This window comes from Eimeria tenella, genomic scaffold (genome assembly GCF_000499545.2).
Source record: "Eimeria tenella Houghton genomic scaffold, Eth_scaff8, whole genome shotgun sequence".
Taxonomy (NCBI): domain Eukaryota; phylum Apicomplexa; class Conoidasida; order Eucoccidiorida; family Eimeriidae; genus Eimeria; species Eimeria tenella.
This window is the reverse complement of record NW_013543455.1, coordinates 575,932-589,875: the sequence shown is the minus strand read 5'-3', so window position 1 is coordinate 589,875 and position 13,944 is coordinate 575,932. Positions and strand designations below refer to the sequence as shown.

Here is a 13,944-nt window from a genome sequence, read left to right as displayed (position 1 = left end):
ACTACGCGCACCAAGGTACAGATAGTCAGAAGCTGAAAAGCAGCGGCCGCAGCCTTTACAAGCGAGTCTGGCGGAACATTCTGCCAGGCATGTCAAGCATGTACCTAACTTAACAGTTTAACTACAACCGTCAGTTTTTTTCCGTGATGAAAGTTCTTCGCCAATATCGAAGTGCCTTTGCGCGTGTTGACGACTGTACCGGTCGCACGCGAGAAGCAAGCCACCTCGCGCCCATTGCTGGGGGCACACGTTGTGGGAAGATGTTATTAGGACGGAAGTTTGTACGAAATGCGGTGCCTAGTGGAGTCACTTGCCCGCGGTCTGTCGGTGGCAGTACATCCTATGCTGCCAGTCACATCTCTTCCCTCTTTTTGTCGTCTCCATCCGTTAAGGGATCGTCACCCACATCGTCCAAAATAGCTTCACCATTGTCCTCTTCGCCTTGAAGAGGGAGCATACGTTCCACCGTTTGTCTGAACTCGTCAGAAAGGCGCACGTGGGGCATTTGGTAGACTTCTCGTAAAAAGTCAAATACGCCTGAGTGTTTCCTGCCAGTGGCTCTCCTGCTAATGAACTCCAGGGGCTCTATCAAGTGCAGAAAGTGTCGGCTTCTCTCGGGTCCGGGGAATCGAAGGATATATTCATGCTTGAGGTAGCCAAACTCGTAGAAGTACTGAACGCGTGAAAACCACTGGGTCAGATGACGCCTTGCACGGTCGATGGCCCGCCCTTTTGCATCCCGCTTCTTCCTCAGTTCCAAAAAATCGAAGGCATAATTCACTACGCCCCTCTCGTCAATGAATTCTTCAAGGATCTCTAGCGCCTCCAGCGTTTTTGAGGAGGAGTACTCTGCGTGCATTGCATTCAGGGTGTTCGCTTGTTGCAACTGCTGAGTTAAAGTCAGCATGTTTACGTAATACCATGAGGTCACAAGCAGACCCAGGAGCGACACAGCCAATGGCCAGTTTACGGTCATTCTCTTCCGGGCACAGACGGCTAAGCCGGGGACCCTGCATTCCACGAGTGGCCGCTGTGCGGTATTTGTCCCCCAGCCCTGCTCCTTAGGCTCAGTCCGTTAGGCAAGATAATGCCCCTTTGCGCACGCAGTGTCATAATAATTCACAGTCTGGAATGCATTGTTGAAGTCTTCGCTGGTTCGGCTGAAGCTCGCCCAACGATGCCGGCAGACCCTTGGTCTTGTAGTGCGTGCACTTCAGAGCGAGACTGTCAAGACTGCGCAGACTACGCTCTTCAAAATAGCTTTTGGAGGAAGAAGAAAGTGCAGGATACAGAAGAAGACTTGTGAAGGTAGCAACGGCACAGGCACCCAATCGGGAGTAATGTAGCTGTGGGTTCGGGCCTTTTCGACGCTGTGCAGTCTGTATGTGTGGTAGCGTTTTAAATGCAGGATGTAATCGAATTATTACAGAAGACTCCATTTTATAACAGTTTTACCCCACGGTCGCCCTACTACTCGCATCCGCGGCTGCATGCGCATGCCCGTTCACTTCTGCTCATCATGCTAAGCGCTACGGAACATAGAAAAAAGCACCATGACATATTTGCTTTATTCTAGAAACACAGTAGTTAAGGCACAACTAAGGCATCCAAAGCCTGTCCCCGGTTGGTTTTGGAGACACGGAGCGCCAGTACCTCTGTCGGGCTGAGTCGGGTGCTGCGGTAGTCCAGAGGTGTTTTCAAGAAAAGTGGGACTTCCACAAGAGGGCTAAGAATAGCTGCATGACCTTTTGTTATGGGTTGCATAAGGCTTGGTGTATTATGGGACATGAGCACTTCCAGGTCATCCTCAAGTTGCGGAACCAGGTATGTAGCTGCAGCATTCAATTCTTAAGAATGGGAGAATGTGCAGGAAGAAGTCTATCCAAGATTGAGTAAAGAGTTTGAAATGTGACTGAAGGAGACACAAAAAAGGCTAATATTCTAGGGATTCCATTAGTGTGGAAGGAGGTTTGTGTCCTGCGGGAAGTTGGGAAGGGTTTAGTTAGGTACAGAAAGGGAAAGCTATTTCATACGGGCAACATAAACTCATAGAGGTTAGGAAGAAAGCAATTGAAATGAATTCGAAATCGTCCCTGCGCAGGCCTGTCGTGTGCAAGAGTGCAGTAGGTTTGCATGCTGTAGAGTACTGTGCTGTTTGAAACTGACAGCGAGCCGTTACGGAGTTGAGACTCTTTGCACGTCTCTGGATCAGGAGTTGCAAACAAAATCCACCCCTAGGGAATGTACACCCACGATTTCCCGGCGTTCCAAATCCAACTGCCTTGCTATTATGTGAGTATTTTTTCCCCAGGACATTGTAGGTGCAAGTAGGGACATGAATACAAACCACACTTCAAAACATTAGCTGTAATTAAACTGTCCCTTTCAAATACAATTAAAAATTGCATATTTGCAAAGTACGTACACTTGATTTCTTAGGAAATTTTGCAAGCATACCCAGTGGTGGTTTCATTCAAAATGACCTTCTTTAAATTTTGGAACCAGTTCCTTGTAAGTTGAACGGAACCAGAACCAGCAACTCACGCGAGGCAGTGAGATAGCTCTTCTACGACTGGAGCTGCTCATCTGCAGGAAATGTGGTTCACGAGCAGTCAAGATGCCATAAACATGGGGTTTGACGGTGCTTTTCAAGGGCCAGTTAACGTCGCATGTGCTCTCAATATAGCACGCGCGTGCGACTGAGGCGAAGCGATACAGAGCAGAGGCTTGAAAATACAGCAAATATTGCCTGCCGTAGCTAGGCTAAGCGCGGCTTCTATGTGCTGCTCTGAATACGTGGCTTCTACGTACCATTGTTAATTAAAGATACAGTCAAACAGCGATGGAGGCCCAAACAGCATCATTGTGAGTTTTGGTTTCCAGAAACACCTCTGTCTTTTTCGGCGTCAAAAGTTCGATTCTACTCTGCCCCAGAGAGCAGGACGATCTAGAGTCCAAAGGGGCCCAGTGCTGGGCAGCCTGGCGGACAACAGCAAGTGCCCCCAAAAGACGCGTAGAGGGCTCCTAGGGGACCCCCCATATTTGTGCGTCGCTGCATGAGCGTGCGGAGCACAGCAGCACCAGTGGCTCTTGCCTGCCCCAAAGCAAGGGCCTAACAGCAGAGCACACCAGGCCTCACCGACGGTTGTGCGAGCTTGTAATCCTTATAGAGACACATGCCCTCTGTAATGTCGGATCAATTAACTGCGCTCTGATGTATCCACCAACGCGTGCCTCAGCACGAAGCTGCCAAGGCCCGCAACCCCTAGAGCTCTAACCAACTGAAATAAAGGTAGCAATGTAGTTGAATATATATCCGTTGGGACTGTCTTGCAAGAGTGGCACTTGAAGGAGTTGTTGGGGACTCGCACACGCCGTGGAATTTTAAGTTGATGTAACGCGGAAAACCGTACTAGAGGAAGTATATCCAAGTAGTAATAACTCCACAATTTTCCATGTAATGCTTATTGGGAGTATTCAATCAAGACATCTTTCCATATTAACATTTTAACGAATCTTATTTTCCAAATACTTTTCTGCGTGTCGAGCGTCTACCAGATGTACGCTCCATGCATTAGTTTTCCTCGCTGCAAAGGGCTGAAGAAACAGTACTGTTGAGGGGTTGCGCAATGCCGCCAACAGAAGTCCTGCTGCTGAGTAGGATGGTGGGCCAGGAATTGGGGAAAACTGTTACGCCACTATTTAAACTCTTGAATACTCGCTTGCTAGCTAATTTTGATAAGAAAAGTTTGCGAGGAGGCTGACACTCCTAAGGGTCTATGTAAGGGGTGCAGATTAACGCGTTATGGCCCCCGCTTCTGCTCATTCTACGGGAGGAGATCTGGTGACACGGAAGGCCTTGTATGACCTCTTCAAATTAGTGGTGGTCGCACCGCCGTCTGTGCAGCAGGCAGCTGTGCAAGACGATGCACATTCGGCAGAAACACGACATAATTAGATTGGTCTGACCCTAACAGATAGAATGTTGAAGTAAAAAAATGCTGAACGTGGAATAAATTTCGCGCGGCAAGTACTAGAGACGTGCGGCAGGCCAGTCGCGCATCGACCGGCGCCGTCAGACGCGGTCAGACGAAGGCAATGTCATGAGAACTGCAGAATCCACGAATCCACAAATCATCCTTTTTGGAAAAGCAAGCGAAATATATCTGCTTATTTTCTTATATTTAAATGAGCTATTTATTGACTATACTGGTCCAACCTCGCCTTGCTGTGCTTGGGGGCCCTATCACGAAACCAGACCAGTGTTCCTTCATCCCCAAAGCTTAGAGATGCAGCTAGTCCTTCGCTAAAAGATGCCAAAAATGTAACATGCTTTAAATTGTCATTGCTGCAGCTGCTTCTGGGAGGTTTGTTTCTGTGCTCATGCACCTAAGAAGTTGCTTTTCCTTCCAGCGGTGTCCATGCCTTCCTGTACAGCTGGGGGCCATCTCACTTTCCAAAAAGTGTGGCTTGCATTTCCGTTGCACTTGACAATTTCTCTTTTATCTGCTGGAATGCGGCACTCCTTTCTCTTTTGTTCATCTAGGCAGGCCTCATTTTGCACGGGTGGGCTCTCATGGAAACACGCAGATCGACGCAGGCTACTGCAGAAGAAATAGTGCACCCCTAGTTTTAGGTTTTAATTTGACTGGTGACATTCTGTGTCCAAGTCACCGAGGGGGCCGGAAGGGGGAGGCGGCGGCTATTTTCTTCACTGCAGAAGGGCTCATTTGGTCCCACTTTCTGACAAACTGCGGTTGTGGAAACTCGTCACTGAAGAACAAGCACATCTACCTTCACACATGATGCGAAGCGGTAGCACGGGTATATCTGAAGGCGTTAGAAACGCCTTTGGCGTTGGCTTGCAGAGGGGGACCACAGTCATCCGCTGCACGCGTGAGCTTCTGCTTCTCAAGGGAAACAGCCCACAGCTGCTGAATTGCGCTGCTTGTGATGGAGAGCACTGTGGTTTGCAGGGCTGGCGCTGCCATGTGCCTTTCTGTTTTCAGCTCCCCCGGCTTTCGAAGGACCCGCATCTGAAGACCGAACTTGTACGTGCCCAGCTGTCTCTTTATTCGTATGTTGAGCTACTGCAGTGCTTTTGCAAGGTTCTACATCCAGTTTGCCTTAGTGATGACTGGTGCACGTCAGTTCTCAATGAAATATTTGTCGAAGAGCAGTTTCGCACTTCGTGCTGTCCCTCTCTGAGTCGCTTGCTCATGAGTTTTACATTTAGGATTGTTTAGAGCTGCTGGTGCCTTTGCTATTTCAATTGCCTGGCGGATTTGCACAATCTAGAGAATGTTTGAGTGACAGGAAATTTATCGTGCCTCACAGTAACTCCAATGATTTAAACAGAGTGCGCAGAAAATCTTATCCGTGATTGTGGCTTATTTCCCTTGCGTGCAGATTTTGAGTACTATGATGATGTTGAGCGCCGCCGTAACCTCGCGCCTTACCTGCGTTGTAGCGTTTGTCACGCTGGACCCGTCAGATGCCGCTCGAAGTCAGTCCCCAGAAAATGTACAGCTCCACGCAAAAACACAAAAGCCGCCCTGTCAAGCGGCGAGACTGATTGTCAGTACGAAGATGATTTGCTTCATGGTATTCGGCAACTCGAGAGCTTCGAAGCTCCACCGCCCACTACGGTGCGCCTGAAATGCAGCTCATACTACATTTCCCTCAAGCATACCTATGCTCAGTCGTTTTGAATGTGCCCAGTCGTTTTCTTTTTTGCATGGACTATGGTGGGCTCTCCACCTTCACGTTTTAACGAAGGCTTGTATTATTTGAGGTATTTAGATGAGTTATAAGCTGTGGGAATGCTGGTGGCCGCGATCTTCAGGAATATTGCAGAACAGTTTCCGGCCTCGAGCGTGAAGGGGATATCCCGAAAAACCTTTTTCTGCAGACTGAAAAGGGTGATCAAGATTGCGCCACCACCTCTGCACTTCCTGAGGCCCAGGTGTCTCCTAGGGTAGAGGTGAACTGGGGCCAGTTTCCAGACCGAGACGCTTGCGCCTCTGAAGCTGTGCCAACATGTAGGGAATATAATGTAGTGAACGAAGCAGCATCTATCCACATTGAGTCCTGGCCCTTCATTTGAGAGTGATATGTGCTTCTTGAACACCGCTCGGGCCGCCGGGTACCAGTATTTTGGGGCTGGCTTTGCCGGAGTGTATGCTTTGAAAAGGCTGCTTTACCACGGCTACAGCGTCCCCAGTCAGGATCGCAGACGTACGGGTGAGGGGAGAAAGTGCATGCGGCACCTCAGTTTCGGTGGAATGTTGCGCAGATACAGGCCAACTCGTTGACGGGACAATCGTGAGGGGTTATATTGACATAGCACATGCCTTGCTACGCCATTTTGAAGAGGCGCTAGGGACGAAGCAGCGCTTGACCGCTGGCAGCTTAGATTGCGCAGAAACAGTCTGCAAAGCCCTGAACACATTACAAAGCTCGAATTATAAGTTGAAGCTCCTCGTGCAGCGCATTTTAAACGCAGTCAGACTACTGCACAAGCGGAAAATCCTGGAGGAGAGAGATGCCTTAGATGGAGATGCTGTGTACAACGAAGTGGTGAGGCAATGTTACCAAAGATTAGAGGCTACGGTTATACACGGATTTTATGAGGTTTGTGTGCTGCCGATTTGCTTTTTGTGTAGGAGTTCCCATATCCCCTAGAAGCTACTACAAATTCGTTATCAGGGATGCAGGCGCACACATACCCCTTGTACGTGTATCGTTCGCGGCCTATGAGTCAGCGTCAAATGTACCCCCGTTCTGCTGAGACAATTTATCATACGCTTGATGGGGAAGCTGAGTGTGGCGGTGACTCCACAATGCAGGCGCCTCAAAATGTCAGGATACAGAAGAGCCGCGTTGCCGGCCCCCCACCACCTAAAGCTACTTTTGTGCAAGATGTGTTGCGTGTTCCTGTGCCTTGTACGGACGAAGCATCACCTGTTGTACAAAGCCCATCTAGGCAGTCTCTAGCGGAGGTCGAGAAAAGGTACACCAAAAGTGGGAGTGCACTAAACACTACAGTGCCTTTGCCTGTGACCACTCGAAAAACTGCGGACGAATATACTGAAGGAGTTTTAAGGACAGGGTCTCGAGTAAACATTCAAGTATCGAGTTCGGAGTCACCTGCGGGCCCGTTTTTACGAGCTCCATCTGCACAGCTGCCCCAGACCTCTTTAACAAGGCAAGGCAGTAAAGAGACGCCTCCGAGTTCATTAGGTCACAGTGAGGGGGCTAAGCAAGAACTAAGCCTCAACTCACTGCCAAAGACTAATACAAGAGAGCCACAACCAGCCAGTGGGATTCTCAGAACGCAGCTTGTTGGACCGAGAACCGAAGGAGGCTCCACTGCCGGCCACTTCACCAGGTACGCTTGTTGCAGCATGCCATTTAGAGAGTCCGAGGGAAGCTTGCATGTCCGTCCACTTGTCTTGAGTGAGACACGCACGCTGGAGGATAAGGATCATTCTCAGTGGAAAGAAGATATCTACCGTAAGCTGTTACATGCTTTGCCGTGAGGCGCAGAACAATGAAATACTAGAAGTAGATCAAAGCAATGACGCCAAGACAAATTCCTACAAATTTCTAAATCCTGACGTACACAGGGGACTTTTCGAACTCTCAAAGTGTTTGTTTCCGAGATTTGTGCGCTTTGCTCCGTCGGTGCGCTCAGGAGCTTCAGCTGCTGAAGCGTTGTTGCTTGTCAAATTTGCCATTGACCTCATACTAAGTGGGGAGGGGCCGGAGTACGTTGAGAAGCAATTTTTCAAGTATTTCAGATTTGACAACTACAAAACACACGAGAGACCCAAGATTTCTGAGGGACTGACACCAGCGCAAGGGAAGTACCTCATTCTCCGATACGCCATTTCGAAGATCGAGGGAGACTATGGAAACACACCTGAAGCAGCAGACCCAAATCTGTACCTCCCAGATCTTCGAAAAATGGAGGGCATAATCCTTGGTGACGACTCCTTTCAACAGAGGAACAGGGAGTCAGAGCGCGAAAAGGCTTTCCACCAAGATGAGGGTACGGTGCTTCACGCTTTCATGCTTTTTGTTTTTGTTCAGCATATTCACGTACCCAGCAACGAAGCGCTTCGGTAACCCGTTGCTTGCATAGCACGCCACTTGATTTGCCAAGGTGAGCTTTGTGTCAACTTGTTGGCTTTTTAGGTGGGGACTCGCAGCGCTCACAGAGTACGCATTGGCTGCCCGAGAGGTCTCCTGAGGAACGTATGGAACGTCATTTGCCCTTAAGCATACTTAGTCTCCCAGCAGTCTATTCGCGGCCCGTAGGGGGCCACAGCGAATCATGCTCAGAGTCAAGCTTGCCAGGACGTGCGCAGGCTCACCGCGGGGCTTCTAGTTCAAACCCACGGCAGCCAACGGCGTCTACTGCAATATCCAACAACGGGGCACTTCGTGCAGCAGCTGCCAATGAAGGAAGCTGCCTCCCAAAGCCTCCTCCAATTTTAGGCGGCTACGACCCTACAACTTCTGACAACAAACCTAGAGGAATATCAAGTAAAGATGCCGGGCATGTTGTGGGCGCTGCGGCTTCGGTTCCAATGCCCACTACGCCAGCGCCTCCTGTCCTACCTGATGGACACGCTGTTCAAGACCGAGCAGAGACCCAGCAAAGAAGCAGCTCCTTGTCCGTGACAGCATCTCAGCAGGTTACCCCTATTCCGCGTGTTTTGCCTCCCATTCCTTCCTCGAATCCAGGTGATATCTCAGGGCTGCCAGCGAAAAGCAGAAATATAATTTCCTCAGACAAACCTGCCATGAAGTTCGTAGACTCAAGAAACAGCAGTCGGTCCAGGCTCCAGGGACAGAAAGCAGGCTTGGACTGCCTTTCCATTGGAGATGAAGGTTTTAAGCTGAGCAGCAGAAACATCGTCCGCGACACAGTCAGCGGCGCGGTGACCACCGTAGTATTCGAGCCCTCTAAAAACGTTGCTGAACAGTCTCTACTCGATACGGCAACATCAGCAGCACTGCACGGCATCAGTGCGTCCCGCTCGCAAGAAATGCCCGCAGCGCTTCCTGAGTAAGGCACTTGGAAAGCCTAGCCTTCGTATTTCCATCAAGTACTCAGGATTCCCACGCATATACAGCTTGTGCTATGTGAGATATAGGAGGTACAGCAATACAGCCGCTCCGTGGGGGTAATGCTGTAGAAAAGCGGTAAGAGTGTTGTCCCTGCGGTATGGAGTAGTGAGGCAGGAGCAGTTCGTCATCTCCGTTGCGCGGGAAGAGCACGAGACGAATACCCCTAATGTAGTTCGGAGGCTACGTTCTAATTTGTTTGTTGATGAACGCCGTAACCAATGGTGTGACAGACCCGGCTACTCGCCGCACGGGCGGCTTAGTCGACCTTTTACGGCTACTGACATGAGCTGCTTCGCATCAAGCAGACGCATCTTCTGTTCTTCTTGCTGCCTACAACACTACGCCGAGGGTGGTTCAAGTTTGAGTGTCGTATCAACAACGCACGATAAAGTTAAGGGGTGCACGGAATGTCTTGTCCGGGTAACGTATAAATACACGAATATTGCATTTGTGTGGCGGAGCAGAGAGACAAGGTGCCAAATTAGACAGGGAATGCCGCTATGATTGCCATTTTCTCAGTACGTGCAAAGTGAACGTAGGTTCTCGCTGCGCGATACATTCCGCCCATTTTGATCTGCTCTCCGCAGACTAGTAGAGCTGAGACACGATATATCTAATATATCAGTTGAAGAGGATAATAGTCAGGGTCTGTACGGCAATTTTTAGGGTTAGTTTTCTCCCCACTTTCTCACGCCCACACGGAGCCCACACGGAGGGGGGACCATACGTAAGATGTTCTTGGAACACGGTAGAGCACTACCAGTTCACCACAGAGCAGATGAGACATGCGGTAAAAATACGCCTCAAAAATCTAAAAATTGCCTCTTCTAATAAAGCAAGAGCCGCTTATTTGATGAAGGACACAGTGGTTTGCAAGCGGAGGGACCCAAAGAGTGGACACCTGACTGCAGACGGGATTTCCTCCGACCGACGCTATGAGCAGTAAACGTAAACTTGGTGAAAAAATCGCCCCATTTTATGTTAGTCTTGAAGATGCAATGAATAAACTCGGCTTGGAACACGCAGAGGAAGGGCTTTGACTGTGAGCGACCAAGTGTGTGTGGTATGGCCGTGTGGGCGCAATCGAGAGCTAAGCGTTAATGAGCTCACTTACGGCAGCGGCCTTTGACACCTGATGCAGCAAGCGCAACAGTCACCGTATGCGTAATTAGCCGCCACTGTGTCGAGATATTAAGCATCAGTTCAACTTCCTGATGCAGTCTGAGCACTGGCGTTTACGCAGGCGCTGCGAGGTATACGAGTACATTACCACAGTTTCATCAAAAGCCCAGAACACCGGGATCCAGCGTTTCTTTCTCGTCTCACTGCCACGCTGCTGCATTAGGATCCCCCTTCAGTGTTCCCAATGAATTTGTTCCGCATGAGGCAGCACGGTGGCGACCCATTGCCAACACAGAGTCCTCCTGAGCCTCATCCAAAACAAGAGGCGCAACTGGCGGATCGTTCAGCGCACACCTCAAATCATGAGGGGCATTTGTCAGGGACGGAGCAACGGCACCCTGAAAGGGCTGGCGACCATCTGGACGTACGTAACCGGAAGGACCTCCAGAGTCAGAGGGCACCAGCACGTATCAAAAGTGGTGGTGCCCCCCATGGGCGTGGGAATAGGAATAAGTACAATCACAAGCATAGGGGACAGATGGGGGAAAACAACACTGTCAGTGAATTTACTCAACAACAACAGAGGGGGCGGCCAGAAAGCCTCCAGGGTGCGCGAGATCCTCCAGAACAGGGAAGAACCCAAGAGTGCAGAGAAGGGCCTGGGACAAGACAGCAGCAGACACAGCAGGCAGAACAGCGAGACGAATTGCAGCGTCCTCGAAGGGAGCAAAAACGGTGGACTCGTGATAGAGGGCATCAACCTCAACACAACTACCAGTGGCGGCCAGTGGTACGCGAAAACAAGGAAGAGAAGGCACAACAGCAGCAACCACAAAATTCTCAGCAGGTGCTGGAGCAGTCGGTGAGTCAGAAACAGTTGCAGACTCAAAAAGAGCACTTGGGGGAACAGCCTACACGGCAACAGCAACAGCAACGGCAACGCACTCACACAAGAGGTACGCAACAAAGGTACCCACAAGGGCGGCACGTGCAGCGACAGCAATGTGATAAAATCCACAATGAGCAGAGGTCCAACAGCCAGCAAAGTCATCTGCCTGGAGAACAGCTGAAGCAACAGCAGCCGTCGGTAAATTGCCGCCGCGTATGTGTGCGCCCACAGCCGACTGGTGTAGCGTCTTCAGTTGCAATGGAGCTGCAACGACTTCGGCGTCAGTTTTTCGGCTCATTCTCGTTGTTGTTTTGTCACCCACGGCTGATGACCCTTCTGGAGCACCAGCCTTCAGCCGATAGAGAGTGGAAAAAAACCCCTGCGCGAAATTCCTCTTTAGACACAAGGGATTCAAAAGTTCCAACAGCAATAGAAGACGCATCAAAACAAAGAAAAAGCGCCGGTAATGCAGACGGCTCTTCCATCGGAGCACCTGTGGATCCCAAGCCCACCAATGATGTGCCGTACACCGACGGATATAGTTGCGAAAAGCTTCCTGCTGGCGGGTATCAGCTAGGTAGCAGCACACCTTTGTGCGTGTTTAAGGTCATTTTAAATCCAACAGACCCTGAGTTCGACAAATTCCTGCTGCCCTGTGGGTTGCGTCTGCAAGTTACAGTGGAGAAGAATTATCCGGGGTCTGAAGCAATTTTCACCAGTGAACAAGACGGCGATATGCCTTCTAGAGGGGGAAAAATGAATGATGGGGTAAATGGCCAGGACAACGCAACAGTTGTGGCGGCAACGGTGGCGACTGCGTCAGCGGACTCTGCGAACTATATTGGGGAAGGAGATTCACACCCGCCGCCTGCAACCAAGCACGGCTGTGGCCCTGTTGATGCGCATAGCTGCGAAATTGCGTCATCTGTAGCTTCTTTATATGTATGCAATGAAGAATTGAACGACTTTCGCCGAAATGCGATCGAGATGGTCTTCTCAAAAGTCATTGAACAGCAGTTAGCCAGAGGGGAGAAAGCAGATCTCGTGCGTACGGCGATTAAAGCGGTGGACAGGCACTTGAGAGAAGTATTTGAGTTGCAAGTACCTCACACAGAGTCCGCCTCCCAAAAGGTTGAGATGCCTTGGACGGAAGAAGAACAAAGGAAGTATGACTTGACATTACTCCTCACTACACCTTGCAGTGACTAGACCTCCTTGAATGCCTTTTTATTGCATATCTATGCTGCTGTGTAGCTGGACATGAACGGAGGTCGTTTGTTGCATGGTCGTGACGACCTGGGCTTGTAATGGGGTACAGTACTGGGTGCCGCTTCAGTGCAGCATCCAGCTGATTCCCGCCAGCCCTATGTGTTTTTGCGCCTTTGAAGCAGTGCTATACTTAGTGCTTGCGTGATTTATATTTCGTCTACTTCGCACACCCGATATCTTAGCTTCCAGGGCTCTGGAGTTTGATTCAGATTGGAGGAAGCCGTTGTTTTGTATCGTCGGGTAGCAGAGCCAGTCTTAAGGTGGCGCAACATCAGCAGCCACGTGGGAACTCGTACGGCGAAGGAATGCGCAATGAGGTTTCAAATTTGCCGGAGTGCTGTGCTAAATGAGCGCCAGAAGGTCAGCCAATAATGAGCCCTCCACTTTTGCGTACAAGTTTTCATAGATATTTGATCTTATCAGCCGCAGCCATGTTTTGTCTCTGTGTGAGATGGCCTATATCAGTGGGATTGAATAGGAGCTCCTGCCTTAACAAGGCATGCACTTGCTCATTAATACGTTCGCAGATGTGCCGCGCCCCTTGAAATTCGCGCAGGTATCAGAGGGGACCAATACCAAAGAAGAGTCAGGAGAGCCGAGTGACGGCCCAGAAGATGAGCTTGATGGCGAAGATGGAGAAAATAATACGGGAGTATCTGCGAGAACGCCTGCAGTGGCACGTGGCAGCGATATTTCCCTTATAGACACGACATCAGAGGGGGTGTCTTCTCTGCACCTGAGTTGCATACGACTGCAAGTCACGTGTGGTCGATGTAAAACTCCAGCAGATATGCGTGTTTCGCTGCCAAAAGATGGAGCAGCCTTGGATGCTGCGGGCAAGTGATGCAAAAGTGTAGCTAATTAACAGTGCTTCCTTTAACTACTTGCTTCTCTTTCCTTCATGTATTCACAAGTTAAGTCATGCTGCCCACAGTCGCAGTGGACTTTTACGAAGTGACAGTCTGTGACGTCTTTCTGTCTTAGAAAGCCTGAATCCGCCGAACTGTTTCGTTCTAGTTTACAGAGTACGCGGGCGCTACGTGGTGATACGTATGAAGGTGTGTAACTGCTTGCTTTGCAGGCTGCTCGGTTACCTGTGCAAAGTGCCAACTGCGTATGGGCATAAAGGTACAGCCATTGATTGGCGTTACGGGGAGCTCCTTAATGCGGGTGGCCGTCGTGGAAGAAATTGATTGTCATCTCAAGGATTTGATGCCTTGTGATTTCGTATTAACCTGCGATTGTTGTGGCGCTAGCATGAAGGCGCGAGAGCTGCAAAGCGGTATGTCAGTGGCAAACTAGAACTACAAGTGGTCCCGTGAAGCTCGATGTAGTGGCAAATATTGCTAGTCATGTAGCGTAGAATGCTTCCTGCAATTCATAATCACCTAAAATCGTGATTAGTAGTTTTTTTGAGCTCCACGCTTTTTGAAGCAGCAGGTGCACACAAACAACTTCTAAGTCGAACATATTCCACAGGCTCGCCACGGACAAATCACTGCCGGCACTGCCACTCGAAAATTGCC

The 13,944-nt window shown here is 49.9% G+C and overlaps 3 protein-coding genes across 3 annotated transcripts; 2 read left to right on the top strand and 1 right to left on the bottom strand.

Moving 5' to 3' along the window:
* Positions 1-352: 352 nt before the first annotated feature.
* On the bottom strand, positions 353-976 carry ETH_00031675 (uncharacterized protein; the record flags this gene model as incomplete). The annotated part of the gene is made up of 1 exon (XM_013378332.1): positions 353-976. The coding sequence occupies one exon, from the start codon at positions 974-976 to the stop codon at positions 353-355; it is 624 nt and encodes a 207-aa protein (XP_013233786.1).
* Positions 977-4,802: 3,826 nt separating this feature from the next.
* Positions 4,803-9,080, top strand: ETH_00031670 (uncharacterized protein; the record flags this gene model as incomplete). The annotated part of the gene is made up of 7 exons (XM_013378331.1): positions 4,803-4,896; positions 5,410-5,648; positions 5,846-6,041; positions 6,296-6,579; positions 6,666-7,515; positions 7,697-8,053; positions 8,200-9,080. The coding sequence occupies 7 exons, from the start codon at positions 4,803-4,805 to the stop codon at positions 9,078-9,080; spliced, it is 2,901 nt and encodes a 966-aa protein (XP_013233785.1).
* A 1,424-nt stretch (positions 9,081-10,504) lies between these two features.
* Positions 10,505-13,611, top strand: ETH_00031665 (zinc finger (CHY type) protein, putative; the record flags this gene model as incomplete). Its single annotated transcript, XM_013378330.1, has 4 exons — positions 10,505-12,315; positions 12,628-12,778; positions 12,975-13,258; positions 13,500-13,611. The coding sequence occupies 4 exons, from the start codon at positions 10,505-10,507 to the stop codon at positions 13,609-13,611; spliced, it is 2,358 nt and encodes a 785-aa protein (XP_013233784.1).
* Between the last annotated feature and the right edge of the window lie 333 nt (positions 13,612-13,944).